Raw genomic sequence first — 26,183 nt, 5'->3', positions numbered from 1 at the left:
GGCCAGATCCTGAAGAACAAATTCAAATACTTTGGCCACCTAAGGAGAAGGAAGGACTCACTGGAGAAGAACCCAATGCTGGTTAAAATTGAGGCAAAAGAAGAAGGGCACCACATAGAATGGGGTGGCTGGATGCAGCCAGCGTGAATGAGGTGGCTGAAGCAGCCAGCGTGTTCTTAAATGGACTCGGGGGATGGTAGAAGACAGGAAGGCCTGGAGGAATGTTATCCATGGGGTTACAATGGATTGGACATGACTTTGCGGCTAACAACAATAACATATTGTGCTATATTCTATTATATTATTATAAAATAAAGCCTAGGGCATTTGCATTCATAGACATTTAAAATATTTGCTATTTACTTCATGTAAATGCTAAAAAATGGAAAAGAAATACTACACTAAAATAATCTTTCATACACTGCATGAATAGAAAGAAAGAAATAGGACTATTTTATTATATGAAAAGTTCTCTGTGTTAATCATTTAGAAGATTAGTATTTAAATAATGCATTGATTGCTGGGTTAAAGCCATAACCTTTTCCCTCAAAGACATTGTCTAAATCAATTTAATTACCAGGTACTGATATTTAAAGTTCAAAAGGGAAAAATACTGTATCTGTAAGATGTCATGTTCCAAAATACTCCAAAAGGAATGTTTCTCAGTCAGGCAATTCTTAATTATCAGTATACTAATTAAATAGTGGCCCCAAAGGGGGGCGGGAAGAACACATTTAGACTTAACTTCAACTATAGGAAAGACCCTGTCCTTGAGATCTTTTCTCAAATCATAGAATACAAACAATGCATCCTAAACCATTTTTAACAAAAAAAATTATATATGATTCAAGAGGAATTTATTAATAGTATACCAAAGGTTTAAAGGAGAAACAATATCCTCAGGGATAAAGAATAATAAAATTGATTGAATACAGTATATCTCATTTACTGCTGTACTACATGGAATTCCATAATAGATAAACCTTCTCCTTATCCAACACACTCTTTGTTGTTGCTACATTTGCTACCGAATAACGTTACATTGCAGCCACTTTGTTCAAATAATTTCACACTTGTGCTATTTGCATATGTTAATATTCTACACATAGGTTAGAGCCATGAACTGTTGTTTAATTCTCTTTATTGCTACTGTGCATGTACAAAGAGAGGGGAGAGGGAGCGGGAGACAGAGAGCGAGAGAGACAGAAAGACAGATAGACAGAGCGGGTAGTATGTGTATCACTCATTCTTAGTATCAGAGGCCTGGGAGTTTGAGGGTTCTGCTCAGTATGTTAACTTTCCCTAGCACTGCACTCTTCTATAAACAGAGAGTTCTGATGCTATTCCTGGGATTTGTTGAAGCTAAAAGTTACATCCCCAATGGCTCCTACCACTAGGTGACCACTCCTCCTATAGCCCTGGTTATTTTTCCAACTTCTTATACTATTTCTTTTTGATGTTGATAACAGTTGGCACCACTACATCTATGACCACTGCTGCTTTCTGGTTCTTGTCTATTACCATGATGTCTGGTTGATTGGAAAGCACATGCCTATCTTCTGGATCTGGAAATCCCACAGGATCTTAGCTCTCTTATTCTCCATGATCTTGTATGGTGTCTCTCACCTGGAGATATGTTAGGTATGTGGTTGTGCCATTCAGTGTATCCTTCCTGCCTACTTCTTACACTCTGCTACTATGTATTTGACTGTCTCTGAGGTCCCACTGCATACTCTGCACCTTAGGTCGTAGGTGGTGGACACTTGTTTCTATGAACCTTGTGCTTAATGTATGTTCTTGTGCTACTATGATCAGTGACTAGGAGGGCATATGTGCTGATGGAATGAAACTTGTTTGATTCAGCTGACTCTTTAAGACATACCTTATCCTTTGGTGGTATGAACAGAAATATACAGTAAATCTAGAAGGCAAATCCTGAAAACTGCTCACCTCTCTTTAATATAACTTGTTAAGTAAGTAAGCTCCCCGTTAGGAGAGCAAGTGTGCAGAGAAGCATAATGAGAGTGGTATGGAAGAACAGGCACAAACCAGCATACAGAGACACTGAATAGTATAAATAATAGTAGTTTACTATGTGGAAATATAGAGGTATTCAGAGTTTTCAATTTAAAGTCCACGTCATACACAGTTCAGTCAGTAAGTTATTGATGTTCTCAGTTAAGGAAATAATCCTTTGAACACAGTCCAGTATCATATAATCAGTTCAGCACACAAAGTAGCTAACAGTAGCAAAAACACAGTACGTCACGATACATCCACCGATCAGCATCTAACAAACAGAGAGCTAACAGTCATTCTGGCTCCATTTTATGACTGCTTGAAGTAACAGCAACTAATCACATTACAGCAGTACTTAAAGAAACAGTACTACCATCCTGGTTTATATATTGCTAACCCAACTGTTAGCTTACATTCCTAACATAACTGGCTAAGATTTCTGATAGTGCAGTAATTTTTTAAAAAATCTACATTGAAAATTTCATTGCATTAAAGAAGTAATTCCCATTCAAAAAAGATGAGATTTAGAAGATTTAAAGGAATCTTAACTATATCTGCCAATTTAGAACAGGTAGATAAAAACATCAATTCCAAGAAAGGTAAAGTGTCAGTGGCAATAGGAACGGAAGGCATTTCCATTATCTCAAGTGACCAGTTAAAAGGGAAGTGGGCAACTCCAATTTGTGTTTTATATTCTCTCATGAGAGAATAATGAATCTTTTCTCAGACTGGAATCAATAAAACAAGAAAATTTGTAAAGGGAAACTGAGATTTTGGAGATAAAGACAAATTTCTGTAAATTTATTTTAAAAATATTTAGTTTTATTTAGTATTTAATTGATTTCTGCCTTTTTGTGTATAAGGCTTTTCATGTCTGGAAATAAAGCTATTGAGATAAAACTTTAAGAAGCCTCCCCTTTTTCCATTGCTTGCTTGCCTGACTTCCATTGTTAGAATGGTTTTCTCATTGTTCATGGTCTTCTCATGAAGAAATGTATACAAATTTTCATGAGGTTGTTGGAAATCTGTGAATTCACAGTTGTGCTTGCATGTAGACCACTTCCGTAAAACACAATTACTGCTCATCTAATTAATTTAATCAATGCAGTTCTCAATACACAGAAATATATCTAGCAAAGCACTTGTTTATGTAGTCATCTTTCAGATGAGACCAAATGAGAAAATGTTAACAGTTCAGCATCTATCAGAGATTGCTGACCTGATTATGCATTTCCAACTCTTTTGACACATAATTGGTGCTGTATCTGATATGTTTCTGGTGCTAGCTTAAAACTTGACCATACTTATAATTAACCATAATTCATCCTTTTACTGTTTTGTATTTACAGGATTTTAAGGATTAAAAATGTTAATCATAATGTTAAACATTAAATATTAATGTCAAAATGTTCATCGTAATCACAATCATCTAACATGATATCACAATTGACTGTAACATGATAATTTCAAATGTCTACTGTTTTGTTCCGTAGTCATGAAGCCTAATTGCTCAACTGAAAGTCTTATGCCCTATAACTCTTTGCTTAAAGGTGCCCAGGTACTCAAAAGCATAATATAATCCTTGTTGACCTGGATGACAACACCACAGTAGGAATTTGTTATTGTTTCTTACCTTTGTTACTGGGGATAGCTTCTTGTAGTCTGACTCCTCCTTAGAAGCCTATGTAATATGGTCACTCTCTAGCAGAACCCATAATACCTAGAACTACACAATCTCTTTAGAACTCCAAATAAAGACATTTAAATGTTTAGCCCTTAATTAGCCAGATATAATTTATAGTTATAACAAAAGAAATATGAATAAATGGCACTGTAGGAGTTGGAGCAGAAAAGTCAAAGAGAAAGAACTAGAAAAAAATTCTATAAATAGAGATTGAGCAAACATGGAAAAAAGAAAGGAGTAATAATGTCAATAGTTATTAGTATGCTTGGCAGATTAAATCATTTTGAAATTATGAATCAATTATGAATTGATTTTTCAGATATATATATAGTACTGACGTTCATGTCATTTTTTATTACTTTAATTGCAGTGACGTGCAGTGAGGTTTATGACTGGTGAGGCACTGACACAGTGCTGGGTTTCAAATATTTTTAGACTTGTGGACTTCAACTCCCAGAATTCCACAGCCAGGCATGCTCAGTTCCAATTTAAAGCAACAGCATTTGTTTTTCTCCTTTGCTCCTCCTTTCTTTTTATTTTTCTTCTCCTTCCCCTCCTTCCTCCCTCTCTCCCTTCCTCCCCCTCTCTCAAACACACACACACACACACACAGAAGATGGATTGGACTATCTCTCCTACCCCTTCCCTCTCTCACTCACTCTCAAACAAACCCCCCCACACACAAAAGTTGGATTGGATATCTTTTCCAGTGAAAGCAGCTCCTCTGCCATCCCCCCCCATTCCCCTGCTGCCTTTCCCAAACACCTCCACCATTGCAAATGCAGCCTGCTGTCTGGGTGGGAAATGCCTGGAACACAATAAAGCCCACCCACCACCTCCTGCTGGCAGGCTGGGATGAGAGGAGAGGCAGAGAAGCCGGAGGGGAGCCGAACCGAGCCTTCCAAAAGAAAGAGGCTGGGGGGAAGTGTGTGTACTACAGCATGGCTCTTTGCCTGGCTTCCTGCCTCCTCCTGTGGTCTCCTCAGTGCTCACTTGTGCTCTCCCTCCCCAAGTGTAGTTTGATTGCAGGTGGAGCCACATTGCCTTTTCAAACTTGTAATCAGTGAAGCTGGGCTAGATTTTTATATAGTTTTTCCAGCTGTGTGTGTGTGAGAGAGAAATGAATGGGGGCCTGGGGAGGAAGTCACTACACTTGGGGAGGGAGAGCACCAGTGAGGTTAAGCAGAGTCATCCACGGTGAGGCAGCAACTAGCTCAGCTTTTTCCTTTTACTTTTTTTTCATGATGAGAGTGGTGAGGCTGTGCCTCACTTGCCTCACCTGACTGCACGTCACTGTTTAATTGGATTTATAGTTTCCATGTACTTCAGATGCTACTAATACAGTTGCTCATAATGAGCGGATAACACAAATAATTATAGAGTTAGTTATTTATTTGTACTTTCCATTGTGGAATTGATAAAATAGCAATAGCAATAACACTTAGACTTATATACCGTTTCACAGTGCTTTACACCCCTCTCCATGTGATTTACAGAGTCAGCATATTGCCCCCAACCATCTGGGTTCTCATTTTACCGACTTTGGAAGGACGGAAGGCTAAGTCAAGCTTGAGCCTGATGAGATCCGAGAGTCAACTTGCAGACAGCCAGCAGGCAGCAGAAGTAGTCTGCAGTACTGCATTCTAACCACTGCGCCACCTCACCGATGTGCCAATGAAGGCTTTTTCCATAGTTCTATTTAGTAATCTCAACCTGTAGTTTCATTATTAATCTTAGTTGTATGTGTGGGACATACAGTTTTCTTTACTAATGATAAAGGAAATATTAGCTTTGATACATATGGCCAAGATGTTGTAAAGCCCACTTTTACCACAAGCTTGCTCCTGTAATTCTGTTCAAGCTAGGATCTGTAAATTAATGAGTATCTGCATTTTGAGCCCTACCCAGAAACAAATTATTATCCAATGTGATGTCCATAGGGTTGATGTTACAATACAAACCAGGGTGACTCAAATCCTAAGCAATCTGAGTCTTAATAAATTAAGCAATTATTTATGCAAAAATATGAAGAAATATTCAAGAATATTTATTCAATGCATCCTTTGGATAATGAATGTGAGGTCTTTTAATCTTATTTATGTGCTTCATCATAATTAATAATGAGAATCTAATGTTTGTTATCTCTGAATTATAGAATATTTTATTAAAAAGACAATTCCGTCTTTGCAAATCCTGTTCCATGTGGCTGCCACCAATAATCTTATCTCAATTGTTCTCTTTTGATATAGTATGTTTTTCATTGACTCCCATCACAAAAACTTGTGGAACAAGTTAAATATAATGATGTTAATATTCCCTGAAATAAAATATGAAAGAATGAATGGAAAATTTAATTGGCTCTCAAAAATAAGATAAACAATACACAAATGTGTTTTTATGTATACAAATTACTAAAACGAATAAAATGTGGGTATTATTTTTTTCTTCTTAGATTGCAGTTTATCATGCTTGGCTTGATTATTAGTACCATTTATTCTTTGAACATAATGGAAATGTATCCTTTAGTTCAGTTTTGCAGTAGCCAAGATGTGAGCAGAATATATATTAAACCAGGTAATAAATATATTTTGTGGTGCATTGCATTTTATTTTAAAAGGTAACCATGGTCCATTATTTTCTTTTTAAAATATATCTAGTTTCTGGCAAGTGTAGAATACAGTTTTCCAGAAAGAAGTATTCATGTGAAGATGTCCTTCATCCTGTACAGCTGTTACTATTATGTAGAGGCTAAATATGCACACCTGTACTTAGGCAATTTTCCTTCTTTTTTTAAAGACAATATGAAGATCCCATTAAAATGAAAAAGAATTCCCTCTTGATTAGTTGCATAGTTTCTCTTCTTGTTTATGTGCCCTAGGGATGCATATTTAAACCTGAAAAATATTTATCCAGATGTTTAGTTATAATAAGATAGTTATTGTATATATTGTGGTTGACAATGAACCAGTCTCGGAATGATTTTTTTTCCAGTGGCTGGCTATCAGGATCTTCTCAAAAACCATCTGTAAATACTATGGAGATTTATGTCTTTCATTTCTAAAAGTCTGCGTTATGACCATATGTAGTTGCATATGAACACATGCATTCATTTAATACTCTTTGAATATTTATTTTGTTTCCGCTTCCTGCCTCTTTTTCTCCTTTTTTCCTTATGTGGAGTTATAGTATATGAACCACAATGTATTTCTTTTGCCTTCTGTCGAATACCAGGTATATTAACAAAATTGTAACTTTCTTTTTAGATCTCCCTCCCCTCCCATCTCTTTCCCCCCCTTCTCTCTGTGGGTCTTGTGTTGCGTGTATGTATGTATGTGTGTGTGTGTGTGTGTATAGTGCTGGGAAACTGAACCAAAGGCTTGCTTGTAATTTAGCAGAAAAATCATTACTTTATGTTGAATTTTCTAATTTGTTTTTGTTGATACTGCATGTGTATATGCTATATACACTTACATATTAAACTGCACATGGGGGAATGCACAAACATAAACATATGTATTTACACATTTCCTTTTTCATTATTAGGGAATAAATAAATCAGGTTTAAAACAAAAGGGAAATAAAGAACTACTTGATGATTTACAATTATTATTTACAAGTATTACTTTTACACAAAGGGTTTCTAAGTAAACTGTATGTGCACATGATTTTAATAGTTTATGTAATGTAAAATTAAATTTCATTCAGCAGTTTTTCTAAACACTGTTTCCCTGAAAATACAACCTAGCACAAAAACAAGATTTTCACACCTGTGCTAAAATAAGCCCTATCTCAAAATAAGCCCTAGTTAATCCCCACCCACTGTCTGGATGTAGGCAATGGGGTGAGGTTCAGGCTTAAAAATCAAGCTAGGGCACGAATGGATTGAGGAGCTGCTCCACATGCCCATCACCCACTTACCTTAGGATCGCTGTAGCCAAGCCTCCCACGCCCCAACACCTGTCATGCCACTGCCCAACTTCTTCTACAATCACTCACGGCAGGACATAAGTGGCTGCTTCTTCCTGCTTTAGCTTTGCCCTCAGTCAGGAGCATGGTGATTCATGGTGAAATGGTGGGTGAATTCACTTTCAAAGTATTCCTCAATCCTCAGCAGCCAGAGAGGGTCGCTTGGGTAGTAGGCTGAGAAAGTGGAGTTAATACGCAAAGTGTGGGTACAGGTCAAGCTTGGCATTTCCTGACTTTTGCAAACGTTTTGGCTGCATGCAAGGAAAGCAGAAACAACAGAGACCTTGGCTAGTTTCTCTCCCCCAAACTTCACCATAAATGAGTCGTCCCGGCATCACAAGCCTTGCAGCGTCCTACTGCATCCTACCGCTGCATCAGTGCAAAGCGTATTAATATTTTAAAAAAAAACATTTAGAAAAAGTGCTGAATAAAATTTTATTCAACATTACATAAACAATTGAATCTTTTTTATATATTTCAGTTTTGAACTGCGAGTATAGTAATAGTACGGGCACAGTACCTTAGTGTTTAGGATGCTAGGCTTTTTGTCAGAAGATTGACAATTTGAGATCCTGCTTTTGCCCGAGCTCTTGCCATCCTAACAGTTTGAAGCAGGCAAATTCAAGTAAATAGGTACTATTTTGGTGGGAAGGTAACCGTGTTCCATGTATAATCATGCTGAGTATGGAAGCTATCTTCAGACAACGTGGACTCCCTTATCTAGGAAATGGAGATAAACACTGTCCTTAGAGTTAAACACAACTGGACAGGGAAAATCTTTACTTTTTAATAGTAATACTACAAATTTTGCGCTCTATGACTGAGTGTCACATGACCTATCAATCAAAAGTTAATTTTATTTTACTTTCTATATCAAGTTTTCCATCAAGAAGACTAATTTCACTTGATGGATTCTACTTTAGTTTATCTAAAGAATAAATTTTGCTCCAAATCTTCTCATTTATGACTATATCCTTTGGTAGCCTGATACTGATGCTGTACTTTGATTTCTTAAGAATACTCTCTCCCATAATTCATTGAATTGTGTTTAATTAGTGAAGAGTCAACCAGTGTTTAGCATTTATTAAACCCTTTTCAGCAGCCTTGCATTATTCACCTCAATTTGTGTCCAGGAATCAAGTAATTCAACTGGAACTATTTTAATTAACTCTCATGGTTGACTATTAGCATCGTAGCTGATAGTGAAAACCTAAATCCATGAAAATCATCTAGAAATATTCAAACCGTATCATTAAACTATTCTCCATAGGGATAAATATATATATTTTCTTTAAAAAAAATCTTCATTCGCCTGTTACCTGTTCTAAAACCTCTTATTGTATGCAGTAAACAAAAAAATTTACAACTGAATTAAGATACAGTTTAAGATGAAAAACATGCATTTCAATAGAATTATCTACATTTGGCATTTTTCCTTAAATTCATATTTAGATTTTATATTTAAGTTGCTTTTAAGGCTAAAACAAATTTCTAGAAAATCAAGTCACTTAATACTATTCAAGTTACATTTTTCAACTAAGCTAAGCTGCACTGGGCTACATCAGGCAATTACTTCACAAAATTGAATCCACCATTGCACTTTCATCATTAATAGAAGGCATGCAGAAAGTTTCCTTTTCTTGCAAGTCTCTCAGGACACAGAAATACAAGAGTTTTTTTTAATAATAGCCGTCAATCTTCTGAGACACTATCCAGAGAAGAAATTGCTGTCTCTATCTTGTTATAATTTGGTAAACAGGTTGAAACTGTTTTATTTCAATGTACTTTTGATCTGAAGGTACCTATTTGGGGTTTTGTCTTAATAATAATAATAATAATAATAATAATAATAATAATAATAATAATAATAATAATAATAATAATAATAATAATAATAATAATAATAATAATAATAATAATAATAATAATAAAAATATTTATTTCTTAGCCGCACCCTCTTCCGAAGGACTCGGGGCGGCGTACAATGAAACATATGAAATAAATATGTGGACAAAACAAACATATACCGAGACATATACCGAGACACACACACAGGGAGGAGGTCGGCTGATAAATAAAACAATTAAAATACAGTATTTAAAAACCCCTAGATAATTAAATATAATTAAAATACCCAGTTAAAAACCCGTCAGGAGCGATATGGTTAGATCAAAGTTGAGCCAGGCCAGCTGCTTGGAATAGGTGGGTCTTAAGCTTAATACGAAAGGAGCGGAGGTCAGAGGTATTCCTAATATCCGGAGGGAGGTCATTCCACAGGGCTGGGCCCGCCACAGAGAAGGCTCTACTCCTAGGTGCCGCCCCCCGACACTGTCTAGTGGACGGCACCTGGAGGAGGCCCTCTCTGTGCGAGTGAATTGGTCGCAGGGATGTATGGGGCAGAATACGATCCCGCAAGTAACTAGGTCCTGAGCCATGGAGCGCTTTAAAGATTGTTATCAAAACCTTGAAACACACCCGATAGACCACAGGAAGCCAGTGCAGTTCGCGCAGGAACGGTGTCACATGGGAGTACCTAGTACTCCCCATAATTACCCGCGCGGCTGCGTTCTGGACCAACTGTAGCCTCCGGGTGCATTTCAAGGGAAGCCCCATGTAGAGAGCGTTACAGTAGTCCAAGCGAGACGTCACCAGTGCATGAGTGACTGTGCGTAAGGCGTCCCGGTCCAGTAGGGGGCGCAATTGGCGCACCAGGCGAACCTGGTGGAACGCCCCCCTTGCCACGGCTGTCACATGGTCATCCATGGACAGCCGGGCATCCAGGAGGACGCCCAAATTGCGCGCCCGCTCCACGGGGGCAAGTTGAATGCCCCCAATGGCCAATGATGGAATTAATTGGCTGAACCGGGGAGCTGGTACCCACAGCCACTCCGTCTTGGAGGGGTTGAGCTTGAGTCGGTTGTCATCCATCCAGATCCGTACGGCTTCCACACACCGGGACATCACTTCGATGGCCTCGTTGGGGTGGTTCGGGGTGGAAAAGTACAGCTGAGTATCATCAGCGTACAGATGGTATCCCACCCCGAAACCACGGATGATCTCACCCAGCGGCTTCATATATGTGTTGAACAGGAGTGGCGAGAGGACCGACCCCTGTGGCACCCCACAAGTAAGGGGGCGTAGGGTCGACCTCTCTTCTCCTGCCAACACACGCTGCGTCCGGTCAGAAAGGTAGGAGCCGAACCACCGCAAAACGGTGCCCCGGACCCCCAACCCCTCCAGCCGGCGCAGCAGGATACCATGGTCGATGGTATCAAAAGCCGCCGAGAGGTCTAATAGGACCAGGATAGAGGAACAACCTCTATCTCTGGCCCTCCAGAGATCATCCACCAACGCGACCAAGGCCGTCTCCGTGCTGTGACCGGGGCGGAAACCGGACTGGCGCGGGTCTAGATAATCATTTTCCTCCAGATGTCGTGGAAACTGGTAGGCCACCACACTCTCTACAACCTTCGCCAAAAAGGGAAGGTTGGAGACAGGACGATAATTGGCCAGCTCCAAAGGGTCCAGGGAAGGCTTCTTGAGCAAGGGTCTCACCACCGCCTCTTTCAAGGCGGCCGGGAGAGACCCCTCGCTCAGCGAAGCATTCACTAGGCCCAGGAGCCAGTCTCGTGTAACCTCCCAGGATGCCAGTACAAGCCAGGAGGGGCACGGGTCCAATAAACATGTGGTGGGTCGCAGTCGTCCACGCAATCTGTCCAAATCCTCAATGGCAACCAAGTCAAATTCCTCCCAGATCGATTCCTCAAGACTCGCCATGGACGTCTCCATTGGATCACTGACAGGAACCCAATCTCTCCAGATTTGAGCGATTTTATCCTGCAGATATTTACCAAATTCCTCTGCCCTGCCCTGTAGGGGGGCCTTCCGCGGCCTCTGAAACAAGAGGGAGCGGGACACCCGAAACAGGGCGGCAGGGCGGTTCTCCGCGGATGCAATGAGAGTGGCACAATATTGGCGTTTGGCCACTCTCAATGCCACAAGGTACGTCCTTAAATGGGCTCGTGCCTGTGTTCGATCAAATTCGGAGCGAGAGGATCTCCAACGACTCTCTAGACGTCTCTTGCGACATTTCATCACCCTTAGCTCCTTGGTAAACCAAGGGGCTAGGGTGGATCGTTGCCGCCGGAGAGGCCGCAAAGGCGCCACCCGGTTCAAGGCCCCGGTAGTTGCATTATTCCACGCAACTACCAGGTCCTCTACCCGGGGGCGGGTCAAGGTTACAGGAGGTGGCCCAAGCTCCGTCTGGAACCTATCAGGTTCCATCAGGCGCCTGGGGCAGAACCATCTGGAACTATCCGGTTCCGCCTCCCCGCAGCGGGAGGTAGCACCAGGGAAGTCAAGACGAAGGAGTGAGTGATCTGACCATGACAGGGGAGTGATGGTTAAGTCCCCTCCTCCCAGATCACTCAGCCACTGGCCAGAGACAAAAACAAGGTCCAGAGTGTGTCCTCCCTCGTGTGTTGGGCCCTGAATCATTTGAGTCAGGTCCATGGCTGTCATGGAAGCCATGAACTCCCGAACCCCCTCTGATGCTTCTCCCATCGATGGCAGGTTAAAATCCCCTATCACTAAAAGTTTGGGGGTCTCAACCGCCACCGATGCGATCAGCTAGAGGAGTTCGGGCAGGGCCGCTGATGTATAGCGAGGAGCCAGGTATACTATCAGCAGGCCCAACTGTCTCCCAGGCTCCCATTTCACAACAAGGGATTCACATCCGGACGTCTGTGGCACAGTAGACTCCCTCGGCTCTAAATCCTCCCGAATAATTGCTGCCACCCCGCCGCCCCTTCCCTGGGCCCGGGGCTGGTGAAATGCTCGGTAGCCTGGTGGGCACATTTCCACGAGGTGAAGACCTCCCTCGTGGCCCAACCAGGTCTCCGTTATTCCCACGAGGTCCGGCTCCCCCTCTAAAATTAGATCGTGAATGAGGGGGGCCTTGTTAACAGCGGACCTCGCATTGCATAACAACAGCCTCAGGCCTTGGGTCTGTAACTCTTGACCACCTAGAACGCGGGGGTTGGTACAAGCGACCGGGTGTAACCAGCAACCACGGTCTCCCAACCGACTGTAAGTTCTTAAACTGTCCTCGTATCTGCCCCTCCCTGCGACCGTTGGAATTAAAGAGCCCTGTATAACTTAACTTTATTGCATTAATTTTTTGATTTAGTTGCTGCAGTTGGTGTTGATTATTGTTACCATTATAGATGATGACAACCACTGAAAAGTAAAATAAAATTGGGCAGTTGTAGAGCAAAAGGGTAAACTAAGCTACTTTAATGAACTATTGTGAGGATTAGTTGGGATCCCATCTTCTTTGCAGATGTAGGACAACTCAATGCAGCCAACTCGTTGTGAGATAATCCATGTGGGATAACTCAACACAATAAATGTTATCCACCACTGTTTCTTCTACATTACTTCCATTTTTGTCAATGGAAATGATGTCAAAGAAACAGTGGATAATATTCATCACATTGCATTATTCTCCATGGAATAGTTCCATGGCGAGTTGCCATGGCAAGATGGCCACAGCAGATAGCTACGAGTTGGCTGCAATGAGATGGCTGTGGCAAGTTGGCCACAGTGAATTGTCCCATTCCATTTCTTTGCAGCAGTGTCTCTACTTGCTTAATTTTCATCCTTTTTTTCCCATAAAACAACTAGGACCAGTGCTGTGGTTTGATTTTTCACATGATCGGTCATCCATAAAAGAAAAAAAACTAGTAGGTTTTTTGAAAAGAAAATGCTCGAGATGATTACCAGCTAATAATGAGCAGAAATTCAAGAGGTACATATAAGAATGGTATCGGTTCCTGCGAATACTTTGCCTGTTTGTTTCAGTGATGTAGTTCCACTGCTTGTATCTCTACTTTTCACTCAGTTGTTAGTGATAAAATTCCTCACATTGTGATAGCAAGCATGGTTTTAATTATAAATATTATATCCAGGAAAGATATGTTTGGTTTAGGAAGTTGCAGAGATGATACAATTATATTCCTACATGTTTTGGTATGTTTTCAAAGTGCTGCACAGGCCTAATAAACATATGTTTCCTATTTATTTTGTTGTTTAATTTCACAGGAAATTTGGCAGACTACCATCATAAATGAAGATTTAAGCTAGGGAGACCTGAACTCTAATTTATAAGCATGAAATCCAGATTTGGCTATGATGTCTCCAATTACAGGATTTCTATGAAGAGAATTGGGAAATACCTATCCCTAAAGTCTAAAATTCTTTCAACAAGCAAAGCAGTCTCTGCATTGGTACAATAATAACATGGATAGTTAACTACTTTTATATATTGCATATAGTTTCATCTGTCCTTTTTCTTTATTAAAAAATAACTATTCAAAGGACCTATGCAAATGATAAAGATTCAAGCCTTGGTAGAGAACAATTCCTATAAAATATTGGTCTACATAAAAAATATTATGCTTTTTTTGAGGGAGAAAAATGTATAAATACAACAATAGATATAATTTATTCATTCTTCCGGTATAACTTATAGAATCATACGGGTGGAAGGGCTCAGGATAGGAAACTTCATACCATTTTAGACAAATGCCTGCTTAACCTTTACTTGAAAGTCTGTAGTAATGGAGCACCTGTGACTTCAGGAAGCAACCTCGCCTAATTTTTCAGTCAGGCAATTCTTCCTTATTTTGAGTTTGGATTTTCACCCCCATCAGGGGGTCAGAATAGCCAGAGCAGACTTCAGATCAACCATGTCACAAATGAATAGCTATGGCTTTTTAAGGCCCCTGGCTCCAGAGATGTATTCAGTGGAATACCCCAAGGCTCTGTTTTAAGCCCAGTACTCTTCAACATCTTCATCAATGATTTGGACGAGGGGATAAATGGAGAATTCATCAAATTTGCAGATGGCACCAAGCTGGCAGGAATAGCCAATACTCCAGAAGATAGGTTTAAGATACAAAAGGATCTTGACAAACTTGAACATTGGGCACTATCTAACAAAATGAAATTCAATGGTGAAAAAAATAAGGTTCCACATTTAGGCAAGAAAAACAAAATGCACAGGTACAATATATGTGGTACCTTGCTCAATAGTAATAATTGTGAGATGGATCTTGGAATCCTAGTGGACAACCATTTAAATATGAGCCAGCAGTGTGCAGCCGCTGCCAAAAACGCCAATACAGTTCTAGGCTGCATAAACAGAGGGATAGAATGAGATAACATGAAATGTTAATACCACTTTATAATGCCTTGGTAAGGCCACACTGTATACTGCATTCAGTTTTGGTTGCCACAATATAAAAAAGATGTGGAGACTCTAGAAAGAATGCAGAGAAGAACAACGAAGATGATTAGGGGATTTGAAGCTAAAACATATGAAGAACGGTTGCAGGTTCTGGATATGTCTAGTTTAATGAAAAGAAGGACTAGGGGAGACATGATAGCAGTGTTCCAATATCTCAGGGGCTGCCACAAAGAAGAGGGAGTCAAACTATTCTCCAAAGCACCTGAGGGTAGAACAAGAAGCAATGGGTGGAAACTAATCAAGGAGAGAAGCAACTTAGAACTGAGGAGAAATTTCCTGACAGAACAATTAATCAGTGAAACAACTTGCCTCCCAAAGTTGTGAATGCTCCAACACTGGAAATTTTAAAGAAGAGATTGGATAACCATTTGTCTGAAGTGGTATAGGCAGGGGGTTCCTGCCTAGGCAGGGGGTTGGACTAGAAAACCTCCAAGGTCCCTTCCAACTCTGTTATTCTACTCTATTCTAAATGGTAAGATTGAAAAACAAACCACTGCCACAATCTAAACCAGAGCTATGAATATTCTCTACTGTTTCATGCAGCTGCTCCACAATGAAGAAGTGCTCACAATATTGGGCACTTCTAGGTTCACCCATATTAGACTTACGTTTCATGAGATGCAATGGGTCCCAGGTTCCTCCAAGGCACCATTCAAGGTACTAGTTGTCACCTTTAAATAACTGCATGTCACAGGACTGGGCAATTTGCACATGCCTCTTGACTTCAGTTAGAAATCTGGGATGATTCTCATATCTTGGACTGCCTTGCTAGGGACATATATTCATTAAGAAAATTAAATTGTGATCCTGGGCATGGGTTGAATTATTCCTGTGCAGACTCGCTATGCACGGAGATCTCATAGACTAGCATAGTTTACCATGGATGGGCAAGAAATGATATATCATGTGAGATTATTAATAAAATCTGTACCACTTTTGGTATTGTACGTCATCTGTAATAGCTAGTACATAATTTGGGGGTATTCCTAGACTGCTTAAGAAACAGGTTAAATCCATGCCTGAGGGAGAAAGGCAATATGTAAAATAAGTGGCTTATGCACTAGTTGCACTTCGCTCTCTCTGTCCCTCTCTCTGTCTCTCTCTCTATATATATAAAATAGAGAGAGAGGGAGGTGAGAGGGAGAGAAGGTGGACACCCACCTCACCATAGTTAGACAGGGCTACCATAGAGTAACTCTGGGAGACTGACAGTCATAAAATATGTCTATACATATACAATTAAAACATAAATAATTAAAATCAAACATTAAAACTTAAGGACACATGGGGATAATGGGGGTGGAGTGGGAGAGGTAGAATCTGTTGTTATTTGATCAACCACTTTCACTGTGCTGTTTCTCACTGGGGCCCAAGCCAACTGACACAGCAACATCTTTAGGATCTTATGAAAGGATAGGAGGGTTAGGGCCAACCTCACATTGAGAGGGCAAGATGTTCCAGAGGGCAAGAGCAACTCCTTAACCCTGCCAGCCAGAACAATTGCACAGATGGGACCTGCAGCAGGCCTCCTCTGCCAGCACAAATGGGCCAATTCCAGTGGGATGAGACAATCCCTCAAATAACAATGACCCATGCCATGAAGGATTTTAAAGGTGATTACCAAAACCTTGAATTGCACCTATAAGCATATCAGTAACCAATGCAGCTCATAGAGTAGTGGTGTCACAGGGACTATTCTTGGGGCTCCCAAAACTGCATGCGCTGACACACTCTGCACCAGCTGTAGCTTCTGAATGCTCTTCAAGGGTTGCGCCATGTAGAGTACATTACAATAGTCCAACTATGCGATGACCAGAGACTGAATGACTGAGTGCAGGGAATCCTGATCCAGGAAAGGCTGCAACTGGTGCACAACACAAAGTTGTGCAAAGGCTCTCCTATCAGCAACTGTCATCTGCTCTAGAACCACCAAGTTGTAGAACAGATCTTTTTTAGCAGTGCCATGCTATACTAGTCAAAGATGACAAAGTTAGAGAATCTGGAGCCCCATGTACCCAAAGTCATTCGATCTTTTCAGGCTTTTTTCAAAGCCTCACGTCTTAATCATATCCTGCTTGAATTACTTTATTTACATGAAGCTTCAGTTGGCTCAGAATCCAGTGACAAGGGCAATTGTTGGCATCTTTTGATATGCTCATACAACACTATAGCTCTGAAAACTACACTGGCATCCAGCAGAGTGGTATTCAGCCAGTTCTGACCAGTTCTAGTGAACTGATAGTGAAAATTTTGAGTAGTTTGGAGAACCAGCAAATACCACCTCTGGCTGGCTCCACCCCCATCTGTTTGCTGCCTCTCGAGTACTAGCCGATCGGCATCCTAGCTGATCAGCTGGGTCTTCTTCTGTTGCCCTGCACAGGAGAACAGAACTGGAAAGCAGGTTAGTGGGGTGGGGAGGGAATGGGGATTTTACAGTATCCATACCCTGGAGTGGGGTGAAAATGGAGATTTTACAGTATTCTTGCCCTGGAGTGGGGTGGGAAGGGAAGGAAATTTTGTGGTATTGTTCCCCCAGAAATGAGGAGGAAATTGGGATTTTGCGGTATCCTTCCCCTGCCATGACCACCAAGCCATGCCACGGCCACAGAACTGGCAGTAAAAAAATTTGAATCCCACCACTGGCATCCAGGTTTGATTTGAGATGCTGATTACCACATATAGTCTAAATGGCCAAGGAACCATTTGTGGGACTTCTTCTGCCCATTGTTTCTGCATGACTTAATAGGAGATGCTTCAAAGATGCTATCTTTGAAGTATAGCCTCTTCTCTGTGGCTGCAAGAGCTCTATGAAATAGCATCTTCCTAAAGATACAGATGACCTTGAATCCATTAGCTTTTTAATCTTTTTGAGACCTCGTTATTCTCCAGGCATATGCACCAGGAGGTTGGGTGAGTGATGTGGCTTTTGCTTGGGGACATTCTTGTTTTAACGAAGATATCATAAGTCTTAACTTCTAAAGGTTTATTCTTTGAATAGTTTCCTGAATCACTGCTATGAAATGATTGGCTCAATAAATTAAATAAATAACTAAATAAATAACTAAATAACTAACTAACTAAATAAATAAATAAATAAAATAAACAAATCAAATGAATAAATAAATAAAACAAATGAATACATACAATAAAATAAATAAATAAATAAATAAATAAATAAATAAGCAAAACAAACAAACAAATAAAAAAGTTATTGTTTATTCTCTATTGCTAGGAGACATTCTTTTCTAGTGGCTTTTTAAAAAGAAGTTATTTAAATAATCCTCTATAATTGAATATAAATGCAATTGAAGGATAACTGAAAGTAGTCTTTACTTCAAACAATTATCATTGCCTTACTTTCATTAACATTTCTATTTAACATATATGAAGAGAGAACCTATATACAAGAAGAATGTAATTATAAAATTCTTTTTTGACTGGAATTTCCATATTGTCATTACCACTGAGGCATTACATTTTACAGATCTGAAGACAGACAAAACTGCAACTCTATGATTGTTAAATAGTGACAACTTTTATTTCACAATTATTTGACACACATAGTTTTATGTGTATAGATCTAAGCTTTGTAAATCTTAATGTGCACTTATAATGATTTGAAAATCATACTTTCATTTAAATTGTATATAAAAAGAAAGAGACTTGTTTTTACTCATGATGCAGACTCATTTTTGACATAATAAATGTTAAAATAATAATAATGTTTTGAAGCAAGCAGGTAATCATTAAAAACAAAGCATGGTAAGGAATTAGATGCATAGAGCTATTACTGTTTAACAAATCATTTTCTTCCCTATATTTAATATGTTTAATGTGCTGTAGGTTAAGGGTGAATAAGAGCAAACATTACACACACACAGGGTGAAACCAAATATTCAACTTTTAAGAAAATGCTATGAGATAAAATTTAGATTTAGTTGTTATGTAGGTCTATACTATAATAAATATTTGATTTTTGATGATGAATTTTGTGCAAAATTGTGTTAATAAATCTTATAATTTGAAGAACATTATGCTTTTATATTTCTCTCCCAATAGTAATATTTTTAGTACTGATTTATTGTAAAAAGCATGCATGTTTTCAGATGTATATTTGCATCTCATGGAATGTTTATTAAAGTTGCATGACAATGGCATGAGGAATCATTAATATGTAGAGATATGAATGGCACAAAGAAGTAGGAAAAGTAAGTTATAATTGAAAAAGAGAGACTCTACCTGTATAGCCCAGCGAATTGTCCTCATTATCTAAGGTGGGAAGTGCTGTTCCACTGTCACTTCTTCTCTCTAGGTCATCAGAGTCTGTTGAAAAGAACATCAGAGCTGTTGATGGAGTGATAGTAGTAACAGTAGTTGTAATTGCCATCAAATAATGTCCATACACAAATAAATCCATATAAAGCAGAAAAGCAAATAGTGACAGCATTAGGCCCTTCCATGACATTGAATAAATTAATTTCTGCAATATCTTCAGCATCATTACTCCTCCTTTCAGTTTAATAATCTCTAAATTTTAATCTTCTAATCCACTTCCCTGCAATTTACAGCTCTGAAGTACTATTTTATACTCTTCAGAGCAGCCAGCACAAGCTGCGACAGACATATGGGGAAGAGGAGGCAGGGTGGTTGAATGCTAGCATTGCTAATTTTCTACCTTATTGTTAATCAAAGCTATTGACTGGGATCACTCCCATCATTGCTTCATCTCCTGGCAATTACAGACTCAGGGGACTTTATCTCATTGTGGGAAGAGGGAAAGCAATGCCTTTTCAAATAAGCGCTTGTGTAAGTGCTATTTTGACTCTGGAACTGGAGAAAAGGAAAAGAATAAAAGGCAAAAGTCCATAATCAGAAGGAAGAAAAATACGAATAATACTGAAAGCATTTATAACATGTTGGATGTGTTATCTAAGAGTCAATAAAGTTTGTTTAAATTATTTGAAATCACACACACACACACACACACACACACACACACACACACACATATATATATATATATATATATATATATATATATATATAATTCATAAAGGAGAGCACAAATGAGAGAAATGGGAAAATTAAATTCAAGTGAGTGCAAAGAGAGGTGTGGTTTTAGATACCAGAAAGACTGAGTTGTCTTTAAAAATTTAGTAATTTAGTAATAATTTAGTAATGTTTAATAGAATTGAATCAAAAGTTTATACAAATATTAAAAAATAGGAAAAATAAGCTGATACATATACTGCATCTAATTTATCTCTTTTACTGAATTAAGTCTATCATAGTATAAAATATTCAATTGCTTATATACAGTGTTTATACTTTTCCTTCATGTATTATCAAAGAATATATTGTATATGGGATTATAATTTTAAAACTGCACACAAGTGATGTAGAAGTATTTTAAGTACAGCGTTCATACCTTTTTTAAAAAAAAAACTCACTCATTGCTACTGCTGCAGTTAAAAAAAAAACTGTTTGTGGAAAGCATTTAACAATCTTTTAAGAATGAACTAAATAAAGTATTTTCTTAATAAAACAGACAAGTCTTTCCATCAAAAATATTTTTAAAATAATGTAACCATTCCTCATTACTAAGAATGTTCACTCTAACATAGGAACTCTAACACACACAAAAAAAACCCTCTTTATAAAGTATTTTCACTAATCAATCATTTATTCTGTATTAGCTCTTGGCAACCTATAAACATTTTGGAGAATCAAAGTTGATCAAAATTCTGTCCAACACACTATTTCCTTATTAGCATGCAAGGAACCACTGGACCAGTTGTGAATCACAGCAGAACAAGCTGAACGGACCTTTTAGTAAATAAAGTAGCAGATGTCATGTTTGTGTTCATTTTCTGTGTATATATGAAATCAACTTAGCAACACAAATAAAATATAAAACTGTCTTTCAGTGTTTCTTGATCAGTTTCTAGAACAGAAAGGGTAGCCTTAATTTCTTAATGCTAAAACATGAGCAATGCTATTCACATTTTACATTAGTAAAACTTCTTGGTAATAGAGTATTCAGAAAAATGTTCTCACTCAAATCTTTTAATTTGAATATTTACCTTCTGTATTTAGATGGAATATGAGCTCAGGAATTTGTATACTGAGTAAAACCTTTAGGGTGTTTGATTGAGTTTTCATGTCCTTTTACAATTTATTTTCCAAATTTGTTCTTAACATACCAAAGTGAAATGCTTTTAAGGCAACTGATTTGTATATTTTTGCAGATGTGTAACTCTTAATGTTCCCAAATAATAAATAAAATAAAACACAAACATATTCAAGTTCAATCAGAATTTATGTTCTGCTCTTTAAGAGCACATTCTGTATGAAAGTTAAAAAGAGAGAGCACTACACTTATATGTTGCTGATACTAAATGGGACAGGCAAATATAAAATAAAATAAAGCCAGACATAAGGCTAAAAAACCGGTGACTGCGAATTCTAGTCCTGCTTGAGGCTATAAAGCCATCTGGGTGACTGCGGACCATTCACTTTCTTTCAGCCTTAGGAAAGAGCAAACCACATCTGGAAAAGCTTGCCAAAAAAACTGCAAGAACTCGTCCAGGCAGTCTCTAAGAATTGATTACCATTGAATGGATGTAAAATAAATAAAGTAAAAATAACTGTTTATGCAGAAATGTAATCCTTTCTCCTTCTTTATAAAGGCTTTTGATGAGTTAGCTGGATTCAAAGTTGTGAAGAAAACAAGGTGTTAAAAATATGAGGATGGAAAATAAAAAAGAATTGATTGTAAAAACTGGTTTTCAGATTGAGAAAAGATTAATATTAATTGTATATTATTTCAAATATTAATTATGTTAAACTATGGAATGAATTAAGATCTGTTAAGATGGAAAAATTGCAATTATTACTGACTGGAAGAATTTCTATATTAAAAACAAACCTGTTACCTAGAAATGATGGTTTATTTCAAACAATACCTGTTTTGAAAAAAACTGCACATTTTAAGCAATGGAAAAAATATTTATCCAGATTTATATGACAGGGTAAGAAACTAAGAATTAAATGTAAAATTCTCCAAGATGCAAAAGAAAAGGAAAGATTAGGACTATTTCACTTTAAATTGTATTTCATAGCCTGCTGTTTGGTTTGGATGAAAGAGTAGGCATACTGAGAAACTAAGGTATGTTAAAAGAGCATAATCTGATGTTGGAATTAATTTTTATGGCATGATAAAATTACTGTAGATTTTAAAAATCCTTATGTGAAAAAATGTTCTTTATTATTATTTGTTAAATTTATTTGCTGCACATCTCGCTGACAAACTACTCTGGGCAGCTTACAACAGTAAAAACTGAGAAATGAAAAGAACTGCAAATATAACAGTAACAAAGTAATGAAACAATAAAGATAAACAATGAAATAAACAATGAAGATACAGTAATATAAAATCAAAAATGGCAGGAAGAAGCAAGGTGCACAGGGGGGACATGGGGTTTGATATCAGTGTTGGAGCTACTTCCAGAGTGATACTTCTCAATTGGGTCCCCAAGTCACCTGGCAGAGCCAGATCTTCAGGTTTTTACAGAATGATAAAAGGGTGGGGATGGATCTCACCTTGTGGGGACAGGAGCTATGGCAGATAAGCTGTTATCTTGGATCCATCAGCCGGAGTTCTTTGACTGACAGGATCCACAGTAGGCCTTCTCTGCCAGCATCAGCAGAGCAAGTCTATCCTAGTGGGATGGGTCAGTTCATCAAATAGCCTGGAACATTCTATTTAGGGGTTTAAAGATAATAACCAAGACCTTGAACTGCATCTGGAAACAGGTAGCCAGTGTCGTTCACGGAGCAGAGGTGTAATATGAGCCATTATAGGGACCCCAAAAGACTGCTCATTCTGCTACATTTTACAGCAGCTGAAGCTTCTGAAGGGATTTCAGGAGTAGCCCCATGTAGATCACATTGCAGTAGTCCAGACAAAGGATAATTAGGGCTTGAGTTACTGAGCACACACCATTCTTTTGATTCTTGTTTCTTTAATTATACCTTTTTTTTCTTGAACCTTTTCTTTCTTTCTTTATCTCTTATTTTTTCTTCATATTTGTCTTTTATTTATGTGAAAAGCTTTAATATTTTTTTATACACACACATTCACTTCAACTTGCATTCCAATGAGTTTAGAGACTAATCACAAGTGAACTGGTCGGTTTTTTTATATACATAAAAATTCATACATCCCATATCATATATCCCCACAAAAGGAGACGTTATTGCATCATTATGTAATAAAAATAATTTATAACAAATTATTTTTAATCTCTGAACTATCCCAAAATATTCTAGAGATTCGTAAAATTAATTAGTAGAAAAAGATTAGCAGGATAGACAGTATGACAAATAGTTACTATAACCAAAACTTTTTCTTTGTTATTTTTTTAAAGCTTCAAGTTATAAAGTAATGTTTAAGGACACATCATTTCTTACATTAGGGATTAAATATTTTCAGCCTTCTTTCATACATATTTTCCTAAATTTCTCTGGATTAATGAAAAAAATCAGTGGAGCTTGGTTCTATTTGCTGAATACATTTCTAATATTGATAGTCATTTTCTTTTTCCTCATATTTTATTAATTATAATATTGAAAATATCAATATGATACAAAAGTTCACAATCTAGATAAATTTTACCAGATAACAATGAAAAATCTACAATAAGATTTAAAATAAAGTTATTTTTAACAACTTTATAAACCAATCCACATTTATCCCTGATACATTGGATTTCAAATTACATTTAAAAAGCTGATTGGGAGCAGATTCCTGGACTACATGATTTACACCGATTGTAGATATTATAAAATCAAATATAGTAAATTTAGAAAAATATTCACCTTGGTAGGTACAGGAAAATTCACAAATTAGAAAGAATCTGACACATCTTTTCACATTAACAAATGGTATTGAAAGTATAAGCTTTGTGAGCTGCAATTCACAAACATATACAGTAACTAAGCTAATATAAGATTTAAATTGTGATGAGACTTAGAAGACAAATAAGAGAAAAGACAGATTGGTAATACAGATATAGGTTACTAATGATAGAGATCAGAGGAACTTTATTAATTGTGATATCGTGTTAACAATCCTTTTGTTTTTGTCCAGATCCTTTAAAATAGCTTGAAAGTTTTTGCATGCTCAACCATGCTATTATGTCTCCTTCCTCCACCTTCTGAAATGATTGTTGTGATAGCTGCAATAAGTGTTTAGGAGGTTAAAATGTTCCCATATAACCTTGGCCTTATTTTGAATCCCAATGTTAAACTTGCATCTATTAATTGAATTTGAGGAAGTGGATAAGTTCTTTCAAACTATCAGTGTACCCAACTCATTTGTTAGTTCCTGTCCCCTCCTTGGTTGTCAAGATGGTCTTAGAAATAGCAATGCTACCGTATTATCTTATTTGAGTGATAGGTTTGTCTTTCCACTTTGAAGGGGATGGAGATTTGTTCTCTTTTAAGACACACCATTCCTGGATAATTACCATCCAGTTTCCAATCTTCTGTGTGGCAGATGAGTAGATAAAGAGGATGCTATAAGAAGCAGATATCGGCATCTATTTCAATTGGGTTTCAGATTAGGATAAAGTATGTTGTCCTTACTTGTCAATAATTTTTGACAGAACCAGGATGGGAGTGGTGACTCTATGCCAGTGTGCCTTGATTTCTCAGCAGCTTTAAATACCATCATATACAAAAATACTGTACATTTCTGCATCAGCAGTCGGAAGCAGCAAAGCGGGTCACTGAGTTTTAATGTTTCTCAATCTGGGCGTCCCCTTGTAGTCAAAGATACTACTCCACGAGCTGTGCCCAGAAGTGCATTTCCACAGGTCCAGATGGTAAGTCACATTCTAATTACCTCGCAACTGTACTACTGTAATGCTCTCTATGTGGGATTGAGCTTAAATACCTTTCAAAGCAAACAAATATTGACTCTTTGTCTGTTTTCCTTGACATACGGTATCATATCAGTTTTCCTCACTTTATCAGTTGTCTTTTGTGTGTTTGGTTTTTGAAGACTGTTATGCAGCCACCTCATTTTTATTTTTATTTTTAAAAAAACTTGCCCCAACTCCCTCCCTTTTTAGATGCTAGTATTCAATCAATTGATAAATTTATATGGCAAATAAACTTTAATTCAGTAAAACAATGTATATGAAAACAACTTGACAGCATTGCATGCTTCTTGAATAATGTTTTCTCAAGTAAAGATCACAGGCAAAGAACATTAAACATTATTTTTGAAAAAGAATGTTATGCTTGGCATTTAACTACAGAATCCAAATGTGTTTAGATTTAAGCCATTTTCTCATTTTGTAATACCTAGACAGCACCCCAACAAATGACTATATTGATTTTCTTTTTTGTTTAAACCCTCATGCATCATTCAGCCAATGTAAAACTGGACATAGAATCCGTTTTATTATCAATGATTTCAAAATATATTTTTGGTATTTATTTTTGAGGGATATCAATTTCAGATAAAAAGTGCTTTCATAATATTACAATTTCAGTGTGAATCTACAGTAATCTTTGTAAAGTATTATGAAAAATTAGACCACTATTGAATGCCAAACACTATCTTTGAACTTAAAGATAATGCAATTTAATGGATGCATTAGTGTAACATGTTAAGAACAGCAATAAAATATAGCCATGAACACTATCAATAAAAACATGAATGTAGATAATAAATTATAATACAATAAAGAACTTCACAGAAGAATGTGAACATTACAAATGTTTTGTAGTACTCCAATAATGCTCCCTTTCAATATGTTGCTTTGTTTATACTAATATAATTCAGAACTCTGCTTATTCTATTTTTTATTAAAATAAAATAATACAAATTTCTTGTCCAATAAACAATACAAGCTGAAAGGTTTGAGGTTATACATTTTAAGAAAACAATTGGTGTGATAATTATACATAAATTTAACAAGCAATAAATTTAACACATATATTTAACAAGTAATTAACAAGCAATAAATTGTAGCATATAAATTTTAACAAGTAATACATTAAAACTACATTGAAAGACAAAATAATTTACATTTATTGTCATAAATAGTGATTTAATTTTTTACACATTCTTAATGTGTAATGTGTTAATTCTATTCCATTGTATCATTTGTCTGAAAAGAAATCTGACTGTCT

General features: G+C 37.5%; 1 protein-coding gene across 1 annotated transcript in view; it reads right to left on the bottom strand.

Moving 5' to 3' along the window:
- ROBO1 (roundabout guidance receptor 1) overlaps positions 1–26,183 on the bottom strand; it is a 464,376-nt gene that overhangs the window by 273,014 nt on the left and 165,179 nt on the right. Inside the window, exon 3 of the mRNA XM_081951684.1 lies at positions 19,218–19,301. Within this exon, the coding sequence (XP_081807810.1) occupies positions 19,218–19,301 (84 nt within the window). The remainder of the gene's footprint in view (positions 1–19,217; positions 19,302–26,183) is intronic.

Source organism: Natrix helvetica (genome assembly GCF_964273705.1).
Source record: "Natrix helvetica genome assembly, chromosome: 4".
Lineage (NCBI taxonomy): Eukaryota > Metazoa > Chordata > Lepidosauria > Squamata > Natricidae > Natrix > Natrix helvetica.
This window is presented reverse-complemented; position numbering and strand designations above follow the sequence as displayed.